Source organism: Ostrinia furnacalis, unplaced genomic scaffold, assembly GCF_004193835.3.
Source record: "Ostrinia furnacalis isolate ACB-3 unplaced genomic scaffold, ASM419383v2 OfSCF0641, whole genome shotgun sequence".
Taxonomy (NCBI): Eukaryota; Metazoa; Arthropoda; class Insecta; order Lepidoptera; family Crambidae; genus Ostrinia; species Ostrinia furnacalis.
Window position 1 is genome coordinate 88686 of NW_021130880.1, and position 22442 is coordinate 111127.

The following is a 22442-nucleotide window of genomic DNA, read 5'->3' on the forward strand; positions in this document are numbered from 1 at the left end:
CTATAGCAGGGGTGGCCAACTTGATTAGACATAAGATCTACTGTTTCCTAACGAAACCCTGGGCGATCTACCACTTACATACTTCCTGAAATCTTAAATGAAACAGCATAGTTTAGTACAATATCATGTAACAGCATAGTTTAGTACACAATCATGTAGTTTTTTTTGCCTTGCCACGATCGTCTGGACTAATAGTCGCGATCGACCGGTTGGCCACCCCTGCCCTATAGTGTCATTCTCACACAAATTGGCGAGTATGTGAATAAAAGAGCCTTCTTATCATACATATGCGAGTAACATGTCGCTGGAAAGCACGTAACAATGATTTAAGCAGGTAAACATCAACAACTTTCTAAGTTCACTGGTTATTTGTTGACCTTCAGCAGAGCGTTCAACCCAGATAACGCGTTGTTTTTTATTCGATCCAGTGACCTGTGTTTACTCGATACCTAACGAGTGCTTCATATTTCCTACCGTGTTGTTAACATTATAATTATGTAGGTTTTCGTTTTTAAAAGAACTTATTCTGGTAGCAGGGCCTAAGCCAGAAAAGTATTACTTGATGTTAACTTACAGATAACTTTTTATAACTTTTACTAGTTTTCTTAATTCACGTTATAACTGATTATTAGATAGTTATTTTTTGTAGATGGTTACATTTCTTCTTTCGCAAACAATAAAAAAAATTGGTCTCTTCTTTTTCCAGATAAGTATTTTTTTCGTTTTGGACTGAAAATGACCTAGTTTCAATGTAAAAATGTACATGTTGTAAGGATAGATTATGTAGGTAATAATAATTCGGAATAAAAAACATTACGTTAATACAAACCCTTTATTGTATCTCGCCCTGTAAAACCTCTCTTTACACTAACGTATTTACACTATACACGCTTTAGCGAAAGTAGAAAATAAATAAAATAAAAAACTATATCCATACGATCTCCGATATGTTATAATCACAAGTACAATAAAACATTTACGAAGAAAATAAATCACAATAATAAAAGTCATCAACAGCCATTTGATAATCTCATAAAAGAGAAAATTTCATCACTTAATATTAATTAACTAAACTCTAGCTTACGATTCAAATCAGTAATTGACAGAAGCAATGTTGCCATTACAAGTAAAAAATGACATTACACAGTTAACATATAATTCAAATAAAATAAAAATCAAGTAAATAACTGGAAATCACATTTTCATTTGCATTATTTCAAATTGTAATAATAAAAATCATATAAATTGAACAGTCGTATCACATCACACATAGCAATGACAGTTCTAAATGTCAAATTTCTGATTCGAATCAAAAACTACATAATAATAATCACTACATTTACTACTGGTGTCGTGGTTCCTGGTACTATATTCCTTATAAAAATCTTATTTTAATCCAACGTGCAGTAACGTTACATAAAACGTCATCTACGTTACATAAATTGTAGTGTACGTCATCACTAACGTTACATAAAATCGTAGTGTACATCACTAATTCCTTTAAGGTCGCTACTTGTGCGTCGTATACGTAAGGGTGCGTCCAAATTATGTTACATGTTATTTAACTTTTGTTATATAACATAACTGTATTTTATAACGTGTTAACATATCCTGGACTCACCATAAGGCCTAACTTTAACACGCGTTCCTCGCCGATTCTAATAATGGTAACTTACTATATTGCTACGATTTTTTGTTTCATTATATCACATGAAAAGTTTATTGAAAATCTCCTATTTTGGATGGTGTGTCGCCTACTTTGTGATGCTAAGTATAGTAAAAGTGTAATTTTGTAATTCTCACCGATAATATTATAATATAAATATATAATTTGACGGCCTGCGTCATCTCATGATAGATGAAAGAGGTAATCACTCTTTATTGTAAAATGATGATAATTATGACGTATTAGTTTTCTTGCTGATTGTGACTCTACTTCAAACTATGAAACGTTGGTTTTTAAATTTTGTCACTAGGTAACGAAATAACTCGTTTGTGTGTAATTAGTACACATTTTTGTTCGTCCGATAAAAGTTACCGGTCGAAAAAAATTTGTACATTGTACTGAAGAAATTTTATGAAAAATTTTTCATATTGTTTTCGTTTAGTTCAGTTGGTACAGTCATGTCACATACGTCAATAGCAGCTCTAAGGCTGACTCCAGTGATGTGACTTGCTTGGTGGAAATCGAGTGGTATAAACGACAGCATGTTAAGAAAAACACTGTGTCGCATGTGGTTGTAAGAAATGTGAGTTTTGCTATAAAAATGGCCGTAATATTTAGTTGTAGATTAAGCTACAAAAATGTAGTCTAATGCGCCGGGTTAGATGCAAAACTGACTAAATTTATTTCGTTTTCTTTTTATTTACTTTTATAGCATTCAACTCAGCATTTGATTTTTTGTTTAGTGGTGATAACCAACGATTTATTGACGAAAATGTTGGTATTGCCTCTAAAGGCTGATTTACACGTATTAAGTAGTTAAGTATTTAACTTTAACTTAATTTTATGTGATCAATTTGCAGCGTAACTAAATTTTAACTTAATTCCAAACGTCAAGCTCTTGTTTACTATGAAAGTGTTTGTCAAAACGTGTCAAAGGACAAGCCCCGCCCACCAACTTGACAGGAAGTACCATAGTTATCTACTTATCTACTTAATACGTGTAAATCAGCCTTTAAAAAGTGAATGTACATCGTGTCACAGCAAATAAAATGTTTTTACTACAGCAATGCTGCCCATGTACGCCACTCTGCAAATCTATACTTACTAATATTATAAAGCTGAAGAGTTTGTTTGTTTGTTTACTTGAACGCGCTAATCTCCGGAACTACTGGTCCGATTTGAAAAATTCTTTCAGTGTTAGATAGCCCATTTATCGGCGAAGGCTATAGGCTATACAATATCACGCTACGATCAATAGGAGCAGAGCAATAATGAAAAATGTTGCGAAAACGGGTTTTCACGCGTACGAAGTCGCGGGCACAGCTAGTAAAGTATGTTTTGCTAATTCTGCACAGCGATCGCTCTATCAGCCTCCTGCGGCGCGGCGGCGGTGACGGTAGCGGTGGCGGCGGTGGCGGTGGCGGTAGCGGTGGCGGTGGCGGTAGCGGTGGCGGCGTGCGTGTAGTCGGCGATGGCGACGGCGGGCGCGGCGGCGGCGAGGCGGTCGAGCGGCCGGAACGACCAGCCGCCGGCGCCGTCGAACTCTAGCACGTGCGTGTGGTATTTCCTGGAGAAATATTTTTACATTAAGTATGCTTAACATTTACGATTGTTGAGTATCAGAGCGTGACATGTGTTTTAGGGAGATTTTGTTTTTTTCTTTTACGCACGATTATAAAAAACTAGCTTTCCGCCCGCGGCTTCGCGCGCGTGGACTACATTATCTCCATATTTTACGGAACCCTATTTTTTTTTTTTTCAAAAAATATGTTACTCGTGGATAATGTAGCTTTCGAATGGTGAAAGAATTTTTAAAAACGGTCCAGTAGTTTTTAAGCCTATTCATTACAACCAAACAAAGTTTTCCTCTTTATAATATTAGTGTAGCTACCAGTGTTATCACGAGTTGAGCGCCGAGTGTACGGGTCGTTCGCAGCATTTGACAGTCAAGTCATAAGCCAGTCCAAACCGATCGACTACCTACGGCTTTATGGCAAGACACGCACTTTTTACTCTCAAGCCATGTCACCCGAGGCAAAAGAAACCAATATGAGCCAGTTTGAGTATACATATCAATCGTCAGGCTCATGGCCTTACTGATGAAGTGACTGTGGGTGAATCATATAGCTCTTAGAGCTAATGGTCGTTGATGATGATGGGCCGGTGCGTGATGGACAGCAGCGTGATGCCCTCGCGACGGCTGCCTCGTCATCACCACCTGATGATGATGATGATGATGATGATGGTACTCACCAGACACTGGGCCGGTGCGTGATGGACAGCAGCGTGATGCCCTCGCGACGGCTGCCTCGTCATCACCACCTGATGATGATGATGATGATGATGATGGTACTCACCAGACACTGGGCCGGTGCGTGATGGACAGCAGCGTGATGCCCTCGCGACGGCTGCCTCGTCATCACCACCTGATGANTCCAGCTATGGTGTTGGGTTACTTACCTACGTGAGTGCGACAAACGTGCGACAAATGTTACATGAGTTGTACCTGCGTACCTACTCGTAGTTCTTGTTATCTAAATAGGTACTTCATAAGGTAACGCATTTTCTTACATAACTTTTCAATTCCTATCATTGAAGGTCCGAAAATATTTCTCATACAATTTGATACCATAATGATCATTCTTCATAAAAAATTTAAAACCTACATATTTAAAAACATAATCATAGATATTCATAATATCACTAATCATACACTTAGTTTTTACTAATATTTGTTTTCATATATTTTTCTATACTAATGATCGAAACTCATAATCATTCGAATAAATAACTATAATATTCATAAATGTGATGTACCCTAATATTTGTTTTCATAAATTTANAATGGTTTGAATAAGGAACATGAAGTATCTACATGAACTGTGGACGTGGTTATAAGTTAAATATTAAAAGTATGTACGTGAGGTAAAGAAGTAAAGAGACTGGTTATATTTCCTTATTTGTTAGGAATAATTTAACTGTAAAGTGAATAGAGCTTAGTCTTATAGTTTATTTTTGGTATACCTACTTCAATAATATTTGGCAATCTTTACATCAAAAACGGATTCTTTAAATCTTTAGTTTTTTTTCGGATAGTTGTCAGCTTTTTTTGTGCTATCCACAGGATAGCTAGATTTATTGGCGGTGACTATTGCGAACATCGTAAACAAACCGTCTTGTAGGCTCTATGAATGGGAGGAACTGCTAGCTCGTTAGACACGGGCCACAGAGCCAATGTCGCGCCCAATGCCAAACATTGTTCGGAAGGAAGCGCCTTTGTCTAGAGAAGCTACCCACTAGTACAGTCGCTAACATTTAAAACTAAAGGTTTTTTGCAAAATATCAGTTATTACAACGGTATTAGATAGTGTAGTTAGATATACCTTGTTGGTCGTTTGTTAATTCAGTCGGGAAGTTTCAGACTGCAGAAATTTATTGGTGATAAATTAAATGTTATAAGGTTTATTGATTTGCGTCCCGGACTAAGCCAGGGATCGGTTCCACCCCCGGTAATTTTAAAGAAAAGTAATTGACAGGACGTTACGTGTTCAGAATTGGTCTATTCCAGAAGTCCTCCTATGATCTTCAGATTAATTTCGTTGTGGGTCCAATGACAGTTTAACTTTCCCCCGGGAGAACCTTGACCTTCACTGGTTGAGATTTTATTGGCGGTCACGCTCTAGATCCTGGCTACACAGGAGTTGCAGTGGTGGGAACGAGAGGTGGGAATAGTCCCGTTTTATTCCAGAAGTCCACTTTCTTGACCAAATCTAGGTGATCAAATCCAGGCGATCAAAGTGGAATAGACCCCATAATTATGTCATTGTGAGCTTTTTAACTGAAGTTGAAAATTACTAGCAGATTGGTTGAGTATAATATTTGACAGTAACAACTTCACTGCTGACTGTACTGCTTAAACTTAAGCTAAGCCTACGCATCTCCCAAATTTTCTCACAGCCGCTAAATTGGCGTCCAATTTTGACGGATAGCAACTATTAATCCTGAATGATTGCTGATGAAGATACTAAACGATAGCAAGCTTTCACTGCTCCTATTGTTTCGTTTCATAATACTGTTACGTATAACTTAATCTGCTAGAAAGTCTTACATTGTAACTGTATCGATAATAGGATCGTAGTTTATAGGGTCTGATCTTGTGCTAAATGCTTTTTGGTGTTTTGTCATTGTTAATAAGTTATGCTCTTAAAAAGGGCAATTACTTTTTAATCTTCGTTGATTCATTTTAACTTAATACCTTCTTTAGAATAAAGACACTTTTCAAATAAGCCTTATTTTTAAAAAGCATCGCGCGTGTTCGACAGAAGTTTTATACGAGTAGAATTATCATTCCTTGATTTTTATTGTAATTTATAGCTATCGATTACATGATAGCAAGTAGTTATACTGCAAGTGAGTCATTAAGGTACTAATTTTATTTCGCATCGCACGATATATCATTTTGCACTTTCACTGTCGAGTCTAAAGTCACTAGGCTGACAAATAAGATTATAGGAACTTCTTATGCTAAAATTCAGTTAAATGTGCAATGCCCAATTAAAAACACCTATGTATGTACCAAATGTATTACAAATAAATATATTTTCTATTTTTTTCCACTTTCTTACCTATAAGTGTCAGGCTTTTATTGACATGTTTGTGTTCATCAGATCGATGTTTTTTATGGGAATGTGATAAAAATGCCAGCCGTCCCGTCGCAGGGTCCCTCCTGAGACCTCTTTGGCTGGCTTGATGAGATGCGAACTAAATTTTAACTAAGTTTTTGCGTACGAAATGCGGAGTAAATCTGATGCAGTATAGACTTGACAGGACAGGCTGACGTTCTTACCAATGAAGTCCACTTGTCGTTTGACGTGTGAAAGAAACGGCCTTAAACTTAACTAAGGCGGTTGACTTCAGCTTAATTCGGTTGACTTTAGCTTAATTTTCAACAGCACTAACGTAACTCTTTCCTTGTTCCAGCTTAGGCCCATTTGAGGCGGCGGCGGGTGCTGAGATGGTGTCACGGCGTCGCATTCTGTCGCGCTCCCGCGACGACCTCACGCAGGCCGCGCAGTTGGAAGAGGAGGAAGATGTGTGGTACCAGAAGGATAAACTCTATAAGGTAAGGTATAAGGTTTAGTTTGCTTTGGCTTGACTCACGCAGCTGGTAGTGGAGGTGGTACCAGAAGGATTTAAACTTTATCAAGTAAGAAATTTGGACTAGTTTGCTTTGGCTGGATTCAGATAGAGAGCTGGTGACATTCTCACGCAGGCCGCGCAGATGGAAGAGGAGGAGGATGTGTGGTACCAAAAGAATAAGCTCTATAGAGTAAAACATTGGGTCTAGTTTGCTTTGGCTGGATTCAGGATAGACCGCTGGTGACGTTGTCACATTTGCGCGACCAAAAAAGGAGTAGACTTTAATTTCCAATTTACGCTACCTGACCTGACGCAGTACGCAGAACTGACGGCCGATTGGGCAGCAAGGTTCTGGTGTGGAGTCCACGTACCGGAAAGCGCAGCGTAGGACGTCCACCCACAAGGGGGACCGAAGAGATCATAAAGGTAGCGGGAAGGCGATGAATGCAGGCCGCCACCAACCGGCCATTGTAGAAATCATTGGGGGAGGCCTATGTTCAGCAGTCGACGTCCTATGACTGAAATGATGATGACGATGATGATGCTACCTGACCATGCCATGCTATCAAACTAATCCAAATACTTATCTGGCCCAAACTAGATAGAGCTTATAAATGGACAAATACAAAACAGAGGTAGGAACTAAAATGTGAATTATATCTTTGTTGCTCGCAGTCATCACACTAATATTTGCTCCATCTGGATTCAAAACTGCAACCGCAACTGGCTTCATAGTCAAAGACTATAATAATATCATGTAATTATTCTAATATGTATTTGTGTTTAGTCAATATCTAATTGCCATGACATATAAGCTCTATCGTTTGAGGTTGATGATTGATGACTGTGATTGTTAGAAAAAACATTTATTCAATTTTATTACATGTCATTACGCATACTTATCTATAAATGTACATCAATATTATGTCTTTCTCCTCACATTTGCGTCAAGCGTCACAGACAAGCACTTGCGCAAGTAACCTTTAATCACTGACGCATCTTCAAACTCAATACGAGTCAATGCTGCGTTTTAAAATTATTTTACATAAATGTCTGCACCGTTTCACAAATTTCACATCACGCACGAGCCGGGTCCGCTAACTCCGTCGCGTGCGCAGCGTGACGCAACGTGCGTTCGTGCATCTTACACGTTTTCTATTGCGAGATTCTTGAACTGCATCGGTCTGACTAGATTTTCAGGTGTACCTAATTTTTATTTTATTTTTCAATGCCTATTTTGCAGCATTTTTTTTAAATAAAAATTGGTACCAAAATTTGCCTAAACTAGGTACTCTTTTAGTACTATTGGTACAGACAACAGCTCAGCAAGGTAAACTTCGGCATCTTATCAAGTACTTGTAGAAGGTACTCGTTTGAAACAGATATTGATAGTCTAATGTGCTTTCGCCTGTACTGTAATTTATGTTATTATAAGCGTAAACAACATAAATGTAAGTGAAAGGACAATTTAGTACTATTGGTACAGACGACAGCTCAGCAAGGTAAACTTCGGCATCTTATCAAGTACTTGTAGAAGGTACTCGTTTGAAACAGATATTGATAGTCTAATGTGCTTTCGCCTGTACTGTAATTTATGTTATTATAAGCGTAAACAAGATAAATGTAAGTGAAAGGACAATTTGTTTTCTAATCATTCTAATTACAGCTGTTAACATAAAACGTCTAATTTAACTTTCTAACAACCTTTATAAGGTACGAGTATTTGCGAACTAAAAGAACTACTTATACTTTAAATTTTAGTGTGTCTAATGAACGAGGCAGTTACTTATATTACGGTAGCACTTTCCACACGCAAATCATAGCACGTTCGAATCATTTGCTGCTAAATTTGTGGATCAGTTAACACAGGTGCTGGTAAAAGTGGATAATAGAACTAAAATGACACATTAAGCTCGAAAGCGGTTACGGTTGTGACCATTATGTCAAGTTATCGGAGTGAAATCAAAGTGTAATGTGCAGTTTTCACAAATGCGGCTAAAGTGATCGGTTGTACGGTTGTGGGTTTGAATATTATAGCAATTTGGATGACAATAATAGAGATACCTACTGAAGGTAGGATAAGGAAGTCTGAAGTCGATGATTTCGATGTCGAAAGCTCCATTTGATAAAGTTGTTCCTCCTCTAGCCCTTCGAGATATCTACATACCTCTTGCATCCTAACTGAGACTTACCATCTGGCCATACCTACTCACTGTCATTGGTCAACCTCGAAAGCCCTTACCAAATTCTATTCAAAAGATGCGTGATGTCGTGTACGAGAGATAGCAGTATGTCGCTACCGATAGCGAATGTTAAGGTCTTAATCAAATCGATTTGCAAGTGTCTCCCATAGCTGTTCCGCGTATTACGTTTTCCTTTCCTTTGTCAATGGTTACGTTTTTGTAACCGTTTCCGACTGCTTACAGTTATTAAGGACGTGAGAACCCGCCGTCCCGTACAAAGCGTCGCCGCCGCTTACCGCGTTACANGAGGACCAACAAGTAACGATCAGATATAATTTTTATATCTCAATTTTTTTTTGCGTAGTTCAAAAGAGATTAAAATATCGATCGATTTCATTTATTTTATGTCTCAAAGAAAGAGGATCAACATTAAAATAGATGACCATTCAGATTTTTTTATTTGCCGTTTTTGCTAATTTAAAAAGATCATTTAAATACATGCCATTTGAAATCCCATTCAAGAAATTCACTGTAGCTTAACAAAATTTGAACAAAGGTTTCAATTAATTGTCATTGTCATGTAAAGAAGGTGTTAATTGAAGATGTTCTGTTCAGTACTGTCTTAGCAAATCGACCTTGCATGGTAGTCCTTGCGAAATTTTGCTACTGGTTTTGTGTTAATTTAAGGTGTGGATGTAAATTTTGAATTATACAATTGACAAAATAAAAAATGAACTGTCTAGAGCAGACATGGTGTTGGTTGAGTCTGTACGGAATGAATTAATGGTTTTAATGATTTCACAAAAAGATTTCAAAGGCTTATTTCCAAAGGTCCACGACTCTATAATCTTATCCCAGCGGGTCCATTAAATTTTAAAATATACTAGCTGACCCGGCGAACTTTGTTCCGCCTTAATGGCAATAAATAAGCAGACTTTTTTTTTTATTTCGAACGGGATAAAAAGTATCCTATGTCCTTCTCCTGGCTCTAAACTACCTCCCTGACAATTTTCAGCTAAATCGGTTCAGCCGTTCTTGAGTTATAAGCGAAGTAACTAACACGACTTTCTTTTATATATATAGATTAAGAAAATGCTTTTTTATGCCGGGGACCTGCTGAGAATCAAAGTATAAACTTACATTTTTTGAAAACAATAGAGCTGTGGACCTTTGGGAATAAGCCGTATCTCGATTTCTGATAGTGTAATTTCGTATGCGATTCAACTCTAGTGCTTCAAAGATGCTTTCCAGAAGGCTGGCAAATGCCAAAGTATTTTTAATTTAATAATTTGACACTGATTGGTAGGTTATTAATTAGAAAATAGATATTATGAGGTCAAGCGAAATTACAGTAAGATTTCTTTTATGCCAAGCTAGAGCTTGTATTATTAGCGTCATTTGGTCGATATTTTCTGATGTAAAAATTACTTTTTCTTTGTCTGAATACACTACAGTGCAGTGTTATGTAGTAAAATTATAATATGTTGCATTGTAACTTTTCTCTATGTAAAGCAATAATTTATAATTAGAAATATGTAATTGAGTAACTACTGTTAATGTCAGACCTTCCAATTTTCAAGACCAATTACTTCAAAATGTTATAAATATATGAATAGGATCGAATGAAATATTACGATGAATGATAGGTAAAGTCTAACGACCTACCTTTGTATTTTGATATATTAAAGAAACTTAATGCTCATTTAGCAGTCTTATAGAAAATTCTATAAAAGGCTATTTGCTCATAAATACCGCTAAATACTTACGATCGTTATAGCTATGTTATTGCGCGAGGATATCAAATCAATACAAGTTCGGTGTATGTAAGTATTGCTTTCATAATATTACAAAATCCGGCATTCATAGTGGTTGCCAGTCAGTAATCAACCATACTCGGTTCGACAGGTATGAGTTTAACTGAGGTATGCGCGTGCGTCTATACACACAAGGTGTAACGCGTGTTTTTTGTGTGATTTCAAATCGTTTATGTGGAGTGTGACGTTATTTAAGGAGCTATAATTGCAGGTGAGGCAGATAAATATTGATGGTGTCGTTTGATTTTATTTCTATCGTCGAAGTTGATATTTTTGGGTCAAAGTTTTGATAAACCTTATTTATTAACAATTTAATTTGCTATAATTTACCCTTAATTTTGTTGATTTCCTATTTAGCAGTTTGTACTGCCATCTTGGATCTTTGGTAGGTAAAAGAGTTGATAGCATAACCTGTTGTAACAAGCTTATTCATAGTAGACATTTCATAAATATGTATTCCACTAAATGACACGTCCAACCTAGTAATTGTAGAGCACTTAATATACCTAGATAACGAAACATAATAGGTACGTACCATAACATAATCGTGAGTTTGTTGAAATCGATAAAACTTGAATCGATTTACCAATATCGGATGTCAATTACATCATATCGATCTCGTAGGCACCTTGCCTTCTGTGAAACTTCGAGCGGACGAAACTATCTGCATATCGATCGTGATTTATTCGAATACGGCTATCTTGATCATTGGATATGGACGAAAACATAGTTTTACTATCAATCAAATGATTTATAATGTTTTAGACTTGTAGCTAGTAATATAGAGTCTGCAAACTTATGTTTTTGATCGTTTTTCAAATGAATTATTTACTTATTTGATCATCAACAAGGTTCACAAGAATAACTTACAAAAACGACACTTGTTAAATGCAAACTTAATTAAAGGTGAAAACAACATGCATTAGAGAATAGTTTATTGTCTATTCACTCTATTTATTTACAGTATTTAACGATTATCCAGTTACACCAGTTTGACTAACCTGATTATAAATTAAGGTTATAATAAATCAACAATCTAAACTACATGCAAAGTACTGAGTATCAATTGAATCGACACAGATACTAACAAGAGATAACACTATTATAAATATTGAAACAAATCGGTTATCAATACATCGATGTCAGGTTACGACAACACTATTCGCTTTGCGGTATTTTAAGATAAATCTTTTGCTGATTGTTCGAGAGCACATCAAGCTAAATATTATTATGATTGAGTCTTATCTAATTGTAATAAAGGCTATTTTGCAAGAAGAATGTATAAACTGATATGCTGTTGACTCTACAATGAGATGGTATCACTGTGAAAGTGCATTTGACCTACTGTAGAAGTTTGTGAGTATAACTGTTCTGGTGACCGATATATCGATGATCTATTGCTATACAAAAACTGACCTTAAGCTGATTAATTAGAGTTTTAATTGAGTGGCACTTAAAAGAAGTCAAAATGACTCTACTTATTTGGACTTGGAAATATTACAGACTAGCTTTCCGCCCGCGGCTTCGCCCACGTGGAATTTTGTCTTTCACAGAAAAACTTAATGTGCTCGTCCCTGTTTCAAAAACCGGGACTCAAACTATCTCTATGCCAAATTTCATCAAAATCGGTTCAGTGGTTTAGGCGTGAAAGCAAGACAGACAGACAGAGTTACTTTCGCATTTATAATATTTGCCCATGGACCAAGCTAAAAGTAGGCCAAGTAGCTGGAAGATTCAAATTACCTATCTGTCAAAGAATATGTGTTAACAGTTTCTGTTTACAATACCCCCTCAATTAGTAACACCATTGACTTTCATAAGAAAATTGTGTGCAAAAGAAAACGGTGCTTTCCACTTTCAAGCTATTTATATTAATGGCGCTGAAATCAATCATGTATGTTGGCCTGGACATTAAATCTTAAGAAATATGTCAAGTGGGTAGAAACAACTCTAAGCTGTGAAGTAAGATTAAGCTAAATGCAAGCCTTCGTTGGAGGTATTCCAGTAGCTTACAGAAATAATTTATATTTGAGTGCTAATCTTAAAGGTCCTTTGTTGTATTTTAATGCTGATGTATTTATAGTGAAATAAGGGCAGTATAAAATAATTGCTAGAAATCTAAACTTGCACAGATTATAATAAAAATGACACATAAAAAAAACAAAAGCCTCGCGCCTTTTTCGAAGCACGACCTACTCGATTTCTATGAAGACATGACATTTTTTTTTATAAGTTGCCAGTCTGTTACTCTTTTATTGAACACAAGAAAAAAATACACACAAAAAATAAAATAACGGTTTGAATAAGGAACCTACTCGTAAACTGTGGACGTGGCTATAAGTTAAATATTAAAAGTATGTACGTGAGGTAAAGAAGTAAAGAGGCTGGTTATATTTCTTTATTTGCTAGGAAAAATTTAACTGTAAAGTGAATAGAGCTTAGTCTTATAGTTTATTTTTGGTATACCTATTTCAATAATATTTGGCAATCTTTACATCAAAAACGGATTCTTTAAATCTTTAGTTTTTTTTTTTTGGATAGTTGTCAGCTTTTTTTGTGCTATCCACAGGATAGCTAGATTTATTGGCGGTGACTATTGCGAACATCGTAAACAAACCGTCTTGTAGGCTCTATGAATGGGAGGAACAGCTAGCTCGTTAGACACGGGCCACAGAGCCAATGTCGCGCCCAATGCCAAACATTGTTCGGAAGGAAGCGCCTTTGTCTAGAGAAGCTACCCACTAGTACAGTCACCAGCATTTAAAACTATAGGTTTTTGCAAAATATCAGTTATTACAACGGTATTAGATAGTGTAGTTAGATATACCTTTTTGGTCGTTCGTTAATTCAGTCGGGAAGTTTCAGACTGCAGAAATTTATTGGTGATAAATTAAATGTTATAAGGTTTATTGATTTGCGTCCCGGACTAATAAGCTAGGGATCGGTTCCACCTCCGGTAATTTTAAAGAAAAGTAATTGTCAGGACGCCAACGTGTCCATAATTGGTCTATTCCAGAAGTCCTCCTATGTTCTTCAGATTAATTTTGTTGTGGGTCCAATGACAGTTTAACTTTCCCCCGGGAGAAACTTGACCTTCACTGGTTGAGATTTTATTGGCGGTCACGCTCTAGATCCTGGCTACACAGGAGTTGCAGTGGTGGGAACTAGAGGTGGGAATAGTCCCGTTTTATTACAGTCCACTTTGATGATCAAATCCAGGTGATCAAAGTGGAATAGACCCCATAATTATGTCATTGTGAGCTTTTTAACTGAAGTTGAAAATGACTAGCAGATTGGTTGAGTATAATATTTCCCAGTAATAAATACTCACTGCTGACTGTACTGCTTAAACTTAAGCTAAGCCTACGCATCTCCTAAATTTTCTCACAGCCGCTGAATTGGCGGCCAATTTTGACGAATAGCAACTATTAATCCTGAATGATTGCTGATGAAGATACTAAACGATAGCAAGCTTTCACTGCTCCTATTGTTTCGTTTCATAATACTGTTACGTGTAACTTAATCTGCTAGAAAGTCTTACATTGTAACTGTATCGATAATAGGATCGTGGTTTTTGAATGGGTCTTGTGCTAAATGCTTTTTGGTGTTTTGTCATTGTTAATAAGTTATGTTCTTAAAAAGGGCAATTACTTTTTAATCTTCGTTGATTTATTTTAAGTTATTCCTTTAGAATAAAGACACTTTTTAAATAAATCTTATCTTTAAAAAGCATCGCGCGTGTTCGGCAGAAGTTTTATACGAGTAGAACTATCATTCCTTGATTTTGATTGTAATTTATTGCTCTTCATTACATGATAGCAAGCAGTTATACTTTCAAGTGATCTATTTACTAATTTTATTTCGCATCGCACGATATAGCATTTTGCACTTTCATTGTCGAGTCTAAAGTCACTAGGCTGACAAAATAAAATTAAAGGAGCTTTTACTCTTTCTTACCTATGTCAGGCTTTTATTGACATGTCTCCATCAGATCGAGGTTTTTTATGTGTAAACCAAAGCTTACCAAAATGTAAACCAAACCATAGGTATTGGCCAATTAGGATGATACAAGCTTGTGAAGAAATACTTTTTTCCATAATACATTGGTGTGCCACCCCTATGTCATGGAAATCAAACGTTCTGGGTCGAAAATTCCACTAAAACTAACCCTGGGTTGTACCAACTTACTTTTACTATCACAAACATTAAAAGTCTGTCTCTGTTATAGTTATAGTGACGGTTAAAGTAACCATAACTTTAACGATAACCGGCGTTTTTTGTATGGAGTTTGACAGCTTTTTGACGTTTGACAAAGTTAAAATAAAATAGATGGATGGTTCTGGAGTACAGGCCACGTACCGAAAAGCGTAGCGTAGGACGTCCACCCACAAAGTGGACCGACGACCTCATTAAGGTAGCGGGATGGCGCTGTGGGTGCAGGCGGCCACCAATGGACCAACCCTCCATTATGGAAATTATTGGGGGAGGCCTATGTTCAGTATTGGACGTCCTATGGCTGAAATAATGATGATGATTATTATTATGAAAGTAAGGTGGTGCAACTAAGCCTTAGCCTTAGAGCTACTTTAGCTTAATTTTCAACAGTACTAACGTTATTCTTTCCTTGTTCCAGCTTAGGCCCATTTGAGGCGGCGGCGGGTGCTGAGATGGTGTCACGGCGTCGCATTCTGTCGCGCTCCCGCGACGACCTCACGCAGGCCGCGCAGCTGGAAGAGGAGGAGGATGTGTGGTACCAGAAGGATAAACTCTATAAGGTAAGACTTTTGGTTTAGTTTGCTTTGGCTGGGCTCAGATAGAGCGTTGGTGACGTAGGCTTTCCCAAAGGTATAACAAATTTTCGAATGTTACCTGACCTGGTAGCTTCTCATACGTTAAGTACATAGATAATCTCGCCCAAACTTATAAATACAAGAGCAACTGAGACGGATAAACATACTAAGGTACTAAAATGTGAGTTTACTATATCTCTGTATGCTCATAGTCATCACACTTATATAAATTGCTCTATCGGGATTCAAAACTGCAACCGCAACTGGTTTCATAGTCAAGGACTATAATAATGTACTTATTGTATTTTGTGTTTAGTCAGTATGTAATTGTCATGACATATAAGCTCTATCGTTTGAGGCTGATGATTGATGACTGTGATTGTTAGAAAAAACATTTATTCAATTTTATTACATGGCATTACGCATATTTATCTATAAATGTACATCAATATGTCTTTCTCCTAACATTTGCGTCAAGCGTCACAGACAAGAACTTGCGCAAAGTAACCAAAGTAACCTTTAATCACTGACGCATCTTCAATACTCTACGAGTCAATTCATTTTAAAAAATATTTTACATAATATGTCTGCACCGTTTCACAAATTTCACATCACGCACGAGCCGGGTTCGCTAACTCCGTCGCGTGCGCAGCGTGACGCAACGTGCGTTCGTGCATCTTACACGTTTTCTATTGCGAGATTCTTGAACTGCATCGGCCTGACTAGATTTTCAGGTATAAAGTTATTTTTTGATGTTTCACGTCTGGGTGAGTAAAAATTAGAAAATGCCTATTTTACAGATATTTTTTTTATAAAAATTAGTACTAAAATTTGCCTAAACTAGGTACTCTTTTAGTACTATTGGTACAGACGACAGCTCAGCAAGGTAAACTTCGGCATCTTATCAAGTACTTGTAAAAGGTACTCGTTTGCAACAGATATTGATAGTCTAATGTGCTGTCGCCTGTACTGTAATTTATGTTATTATGAGCGTAAACAACATAAATGTAAGTGAAAGGACAATTTGTTTTCTAATCATTCTAATTACAGCTGTTAACATAAAACGTCTAATTTAGCTTTCTAACATTAAACCTTCATAAGAGCGTACGAGTATTTGCGAACTAAAAGAACTACTTATACTTTAAATTTTAGTGTGACTAATGAACGAGGCAGTTATATTACGGTAGCACTTTCCACACATAAATCATAGCACGTTCGAATCATTTGCCGCAAAATTTGTGGATCAGTTAACACAGGTGCTGGTAAAAGTGGATAATAGAACTAAAATGACACATTAAGCTCGAAAGCGGTTACGGTTGTGACCATTATGTCAAGTTATCGGAGTGAAATCAAAGTGTAATGTGCAATTTTCACAAATGCGGCTAAAGTGATCGGTTGTACGGTTGTGGATTTGCTTATTATAGCAATTTTGATGGCAATAATAGAGATACCTAGTGAAGGTATATCAGTAAGTCTGAAGACGATAATTTCAATGTCGAAAGCTCAATTTAATGAAATAGTTCTTCGAGATATCTTGTAAGATCTTAATGCAAGATCTCTTGCATCCTAAAGTAACTGAACTTACCATCTGGCTATACCTACTCACGGTCATTGGTCAACCTCGAAAACCCTTACCAAATTCTATTCAGAAGTTGCGTGATGTCGTGTACGAGAGATAGCAGTATGTCGCTACCGATAGCGAATGTTAAGGTCTTAATCAAATCGATTTGCAAGTGTCTCCCATAGCTGTTCCGCGTATTACGTTTTCCTTTCCTTTGTCAATGGTTACGTTTTTGTAATCGTTTCCGACTGCTTACAGTTATTAAGGACGTGAGAACCCGCCGTCCCGTACAAAGCGTCGCCGCCGCTTACTGCGTTACATTTAGCCTCAGCGCTTACGCCGATAACATCGCTTGTTTGATTTACATCGACAGCTTGTTACATGGAGTTCTCGTGCCTACACCAATTGTAGCGGCGTTGTACTTTACATAAGACGACGTTGTCGCAACAGGTGTGATCGCGGTGCCGATTGTCATGGTTTTCTCTGTTAGTTGACGCCCGCCCTCGTTTGTATTGGTGAAAAAATCTGCCGTTGCAGCATCTATGTTTGATAGCAATTCCACATTCAAGAAAAATAACTGTTGAAAACTTTATATTTACTTAATGTCTTTACTCACAATTTTCTTGACGTTTTAGGTGGACAAAAAATAAATTGTACCTATGATTATGGATGTAAGTATCTCGAACAAACGACATCATCAGACATTTTCTTACATATTAAAATATGATCAAGCATGAATGAGCCCGCGTTCAAAGCTCCGGTGCATAATTTTCCTCGTATTATGTTGACGGTCCGACAAAAACAGTGGAACGAATCCACAATAGGCATCCTGTAAGTCATACGATTTTATCAAAGATTCCGTTGTGTTGCTTATTTTGATGCCTGATGACCGCTGTCATTTGTGGTCCTTAGAGTTCAACGCTGGACGTTGGCCTTTTGTCGGGACGTGTATCTGGATGATCGCATCATAAATTGCCTGGATTTCACAGACACGTCTGGTATGTAGTGGAGTTCCGTTACGTCTTTGTGATAAAAAACCACAAGGTCAAGCATAACAGTTTCTCGTATCATGGCAATCTGCGGTTTAACTACTTGTTGCAACTATACATGTTCGTCTAGGTAAGTTTTAATTGGTTAATTTGTGGAGTTTTCGCATTTTCCCGGAACTTCTTCATTTTGGAAATTTGCGTATCTACAGATTTTATCCAACTGATGTTGTTCTTTACTTAAATTATAATATTTTTGATACAATCGATCAAGAATCACAAATAGATACAGTTCGACCCATTTGCGCAACTAATATCGGATCTTTTCATAGAAATATTGACTTTTTATGACTAACTGCAAATGTAAAAGGGGTCAGCTATGTTCCATTGATCAAGAACGTGACTGGCCACAACAATAGTGTGTGTTACGGCACGTTGAAAGACGTCCAAGTGTTTGACCTTAGTGAAATGCAATGTCAAATTAACTAGTTCGCGATTGGACCACTTTATGTCACAGTTGTCACGTAATCCTCAACATGGTCACGGTTATGACAGTGATGTCAAAACTGACATTAATAATTGTTAATGTTGCTACACTTCTTCACTCTAATGCGAGTAATTGTTACCTACTGTGATAAATAAAATTTAACTTTAATCTTACATTAATTCATTTTGTCAAAATTATTAAAATCAATGTTTGGTGTCATAGTTAGGTTAGTTTCAAATCAAATTTATTACTGAAATAAAACTGCATCCTATAAAACAAAATCTTTGGTAGGTATATCCAATATAATGCTAGCAGTGAATGGTTACACAAACATTGGTATTAAACCGTGTTTTTATAACAAGGATCCATTCTAAACCTGACATTATAGTTAGGCTAAGCGAATGTCAGTCACGAAAATAAACAGCACTGAAGTTAGTCTAGCATTTCAGCAAAGAGGAATTGAGAAACAGTGCAACGCTAAATGTAGTTCGAGGTCGCACAGTTCCGTTGTGAGCATTAAAGAAAAAATTTTCATTTGTTTTATTTACTCTATTGTAAAATATTTTATAAAATGCAGCAACAGCTTTAGCCGATTTTCAGGAAAATAATACGCACCTTAAAGTTGTTGTGATCCGACCGAAGTTGATGTGAACAGACCGTTTACAACGTTATATTTTGAAATTTTGTTTTTTTTTTTTTATTTCTAACTGACCAGAGTGACCAGTGTTAGCGACTAAGTTAGACAGTGACCTAATTTAAAGTTTTAGGTACAAGTTATAGTTCTCAGAAATATAAAAGCGAGCTCATTTTGAAAAGAAGTCAGTTTGGGGGCAGCTACTTGAATTGGATGTGTTTGAATCGTTCTTTTATGTAAACTTTAGCAACCAATTTCTTAGAATAGGGATGTAGACAGCCTTTTAAATATATCTACGAGCATAATAATATCATGCATAGATGCACTCTTAACAATAATTATTGATCAACTGATGTGTTTTTGAAACGCAAGGTATAGTAAAGTTTTCGGAGAAAATCCGAGAGCGGCGTATAAAACGGCGTAAGTTTATACAGCAACAAAGCGAACTATACCTACATGTGAATTATACAGCGTTGTCCTTATTACGCGATCGGCAGGCCGCCTGCGCATGTCGCAATGTGATACTTGACACCGCTTGGCCAACACCCTGGCCGGCTTGCAATAAAGTCCGTAAGATTATTAAACCTAGCACTAATGCATTAGAGTACTTGGGTATTAGTTTACTTGCATCGATTGTAGATGCACATGGATTTTCACTTTTTGTTGCAAGAGTCACTTCTGTAGAGTAACTTGAGGCAGCCGGGCAATTTACTAGTCCAAAGTTAGTTGAATCTGTTGTTCATGAGGTTGATAGAAAGATAATTCAATTAAAAATAAAATCGAAAAAGTGTCCATACTGGCAGCTTTTAAAAATGTTTATTTCGTGGTAGGCAGTAGGTAGGAAAAGTCCGATCAAAAAACAATTTTATAGGAACTGCTTAGTTATTTTTATGTACCAAATGCATTTGCTTCATTTAACTGACAGGAAAACCGAAATGAAATGTCAAAACGTCTTCAGTCATGCAATATCCTAGTATAGACAACAGCACATCCATCCACTAAACAATACGGCACCTTATGTACTAAGATTAAGTGCGATTTTCAGGTGCGTTGTTGACTCAACATCAAACCCAAAATCCAAACTTCAGTTGCATAACTCACGACGTCACAGCACTATCATTACAGCGCATACGCATAGACTAAAGCATGCAACTAATTTCTCTCTAAATTTTATGCTTTACATAATTCATTTTACTTTGTCCGTAATAGTTGTGGACGTACTAATTGGAGGTAGATCACGATCCGCCGTGACGGCAACTATCTCCGCGAATGTATGCTAAGAGAAAACGTCACTCATATATTCATATAGCACGACTTTTCTAGTCCTACTTCCTGTAAAGGAAAATAATGTTTAGATGGATGGATGATCGCTTAATTGGTCAACTTGAAAACTTGATTTAATGTCAACTTTATCCATGTATAAAACAATAACCATTGTACCTTATCTTTTAGTTTGGCCCTATCCACCAAAACAGTTACATCTAATATTGCACATAGCTCATCTTTTTCAATGATCATTTTTTGCTTACCTGCTTCATTACTAGTATGTTAAACAGCAATTGCGAAACTTCCTAAACCAGCAAAATCGCAGTGCTTCATTAAAGCATCATTTTTCTTCACATGCTTGTCTTTGTAACTCGGCTGGGTAATAACAAGACAGGTGGCATCTTCGGGCCAAGGGTCAATATTTGACATTTAAATAGTAGGCAAAAGTGAAATGATGTAACACGTAGCCGCAGACTTAGCTCGTCTCTTGCGAAAGATTTGTCACTCAAATAAACACACTGATATTTAGATGTAATCACACATCGGAAAGGTCGCCAGTAATAAGCAGTTGATTTTAGATAAGATTATCAACTTCAATTTAAGCGATTTGAAATATTTATTATTTTAAGGTCAAATCGAAAATTTACCAAAGTGCTTCTTGCAAATACTTAAGATGCAAATATGGTTTGATGAGAACGTGAAACATAAAGGAATATGAACGCATTTAATGAGTAGGGAGATTCAGACCTTTATAAAACAAAAGAAGTGCAAAAAGCGACCCACATGATGACGTTTTAAATGTGGAAACTGGTGTATTGGACGTCCTTGACAAGGCGTTTACCAGATGAATGCTCCCAACCGACATCCGGCTGGCAAAATATAGTTTTTTGCCATCTTTTAAACGCTTAATTTAAAGTAAGGTATTGGGTATAAAAACTATAATTAACTTCAGTCGAATCAATAAGAAAACTATTTCGCTTTCCTGCATACACGTCATCAAGATGGTCATAATTTTTGAGAAGGATGTTCGAAAGTAATAATTGTGAAATAATTGTTCAAAGATTTTCCTGTAACCTACTTGTAGTTGGTATCTGATACACCTTTATTTCTTTTGGAATAGTCATATGTCAGTCAGAACACTTATCTTTGCAAATTCATGACACTGAATAGGCTTCATTAGTCATCATTCCAGCACAGTCGCACAACAATAAATTCATTTGGCACTTATAGTAATTCTCCATGCATTTATTTACACAAGCGTCAAGGCGAACGCATTGAACTGAAAAATAAAAATATAGCGCTGACCCCAAAAAAATGACACGCGTTTTGAGATGCCAAATCGTTATAGCATCAACGTCCTTTCCATTTGATACGTATGCATTTATTTCAGGCTTGTCATGATTAATTTCTTCTGAGACATTGACAGGTACTTTGTTACAAATTTGTAATTTCCCAACATCATTGTTTACAGTGCAAGTTTCATTGAAATTGATTTTAGAAGTATTGATGCAAATTGGCTAGCATTGAAATTTCGATAGAATCATTCTCACGAAACCATTATTGTGTATATTTGAATGGCCCTATTTAGCGGCAACTCAATTTTACTCCCAATTGGCATTTAGCTTAAGTCTGACCTCTCTAAAGCAAAGTTCACAGTATTCATGGTTTATATTGCCAGACGTCGATAATTATGCCCTTTATTCCGAATTCGTGGAGATTGTAAACACTTGGTAAGATTTATTGCTAAAAGTCTGCATATTTCGGTTTTCGACATCGATCTGAATGGATCATATCTGATTTTTACTATCGAATGCTCTTGTATTTTCATCTTTGACATTAAGACCCGTATTACGAAATGGTATACAATTATAGGCATATCCTCAAGAATAGATTGTAACTTGTGGTTGCTCTAAATA

General features: G+C 36.6%; 2 protein-coding genes across 5 annotated transcripts in view; one reads left to right on the forward strand and one right to left on the reverse strand.

Annotated features, from left to right (window-relative positions):
• Positions 1-853: 853 nt before the first annotated feature.
• Positions 854-4089, reverse strand: LOC114366617 (putative uncharacterized protein YOR053W). 2 transcript variants are annotated; one of them, XM_028323548.1, is made up of 2 exons: positions 4024-4089; positions 854-3233 (listed from the first exon to the last, which is right to left on the reverse strand). In XM_028323548.1, exons 1-2 carry the CDS (start codon positions 4084-4086, stop codon positions 3033-3035), a joined length of 264 nt encoding a protein of 87 aa, XP_028179349.1. In that variant the 5' UTR covers positions 4087-4089; the 3' UTR covers positions 854-3032. The 2 variants fall into 2 exon arrangements, with proteins under 2 accessions (XP_028179349.1, XP_028179348.1); XM_028323547.1 differs by lacking the exon at positions 4024-4089 and adding an exon at positions 3920-4016.
• Positions 4090-6650: 2561 nt separating this feature from the next.
• Positions 6651-22442, forward strand: part of exp (expansion) — a 104264-nt gene continuing 88472 nt past the window's right edge. For 2 of the 3 annotated variants that reach the window (XR_003657032.1, XM_028323541.1), the window contains exon 1: positions 15440-15577. Coding sequence is in view for 2 of the 3 variants with exons in the window: in XM_028323541.1 (XP_028179342.1) it covers positions 15470-15577 (108 nt within the window). In the remaining variant the exon portion in view is untranslated. Of the gene's footprint in view, positions 6789-15439; positions 15578-22442 lie in introns of those variants that run through there. The other variant, XM_028323542.1, reaches the window with a different exon arrangement.

What these genes read in the sequence shown, in the direction of transcription:
- LOC114366617 (XM_028323548.1), bottom strand. Translation starts at nt 4,086, where the DNA reads ATGACGAGGCAGCCGTCGCGAGGGCATCACGCTGCTGTCCATCACGCA. An exon ending in ACGCACCGGCCCAGTGTCTG is followed by an intron (nt 3,234 to 4,023) that starts GTGAGTACCATC and finishes ATATTTCTCCAG; the next exon opens with GAAATACCACACGCACGTGC.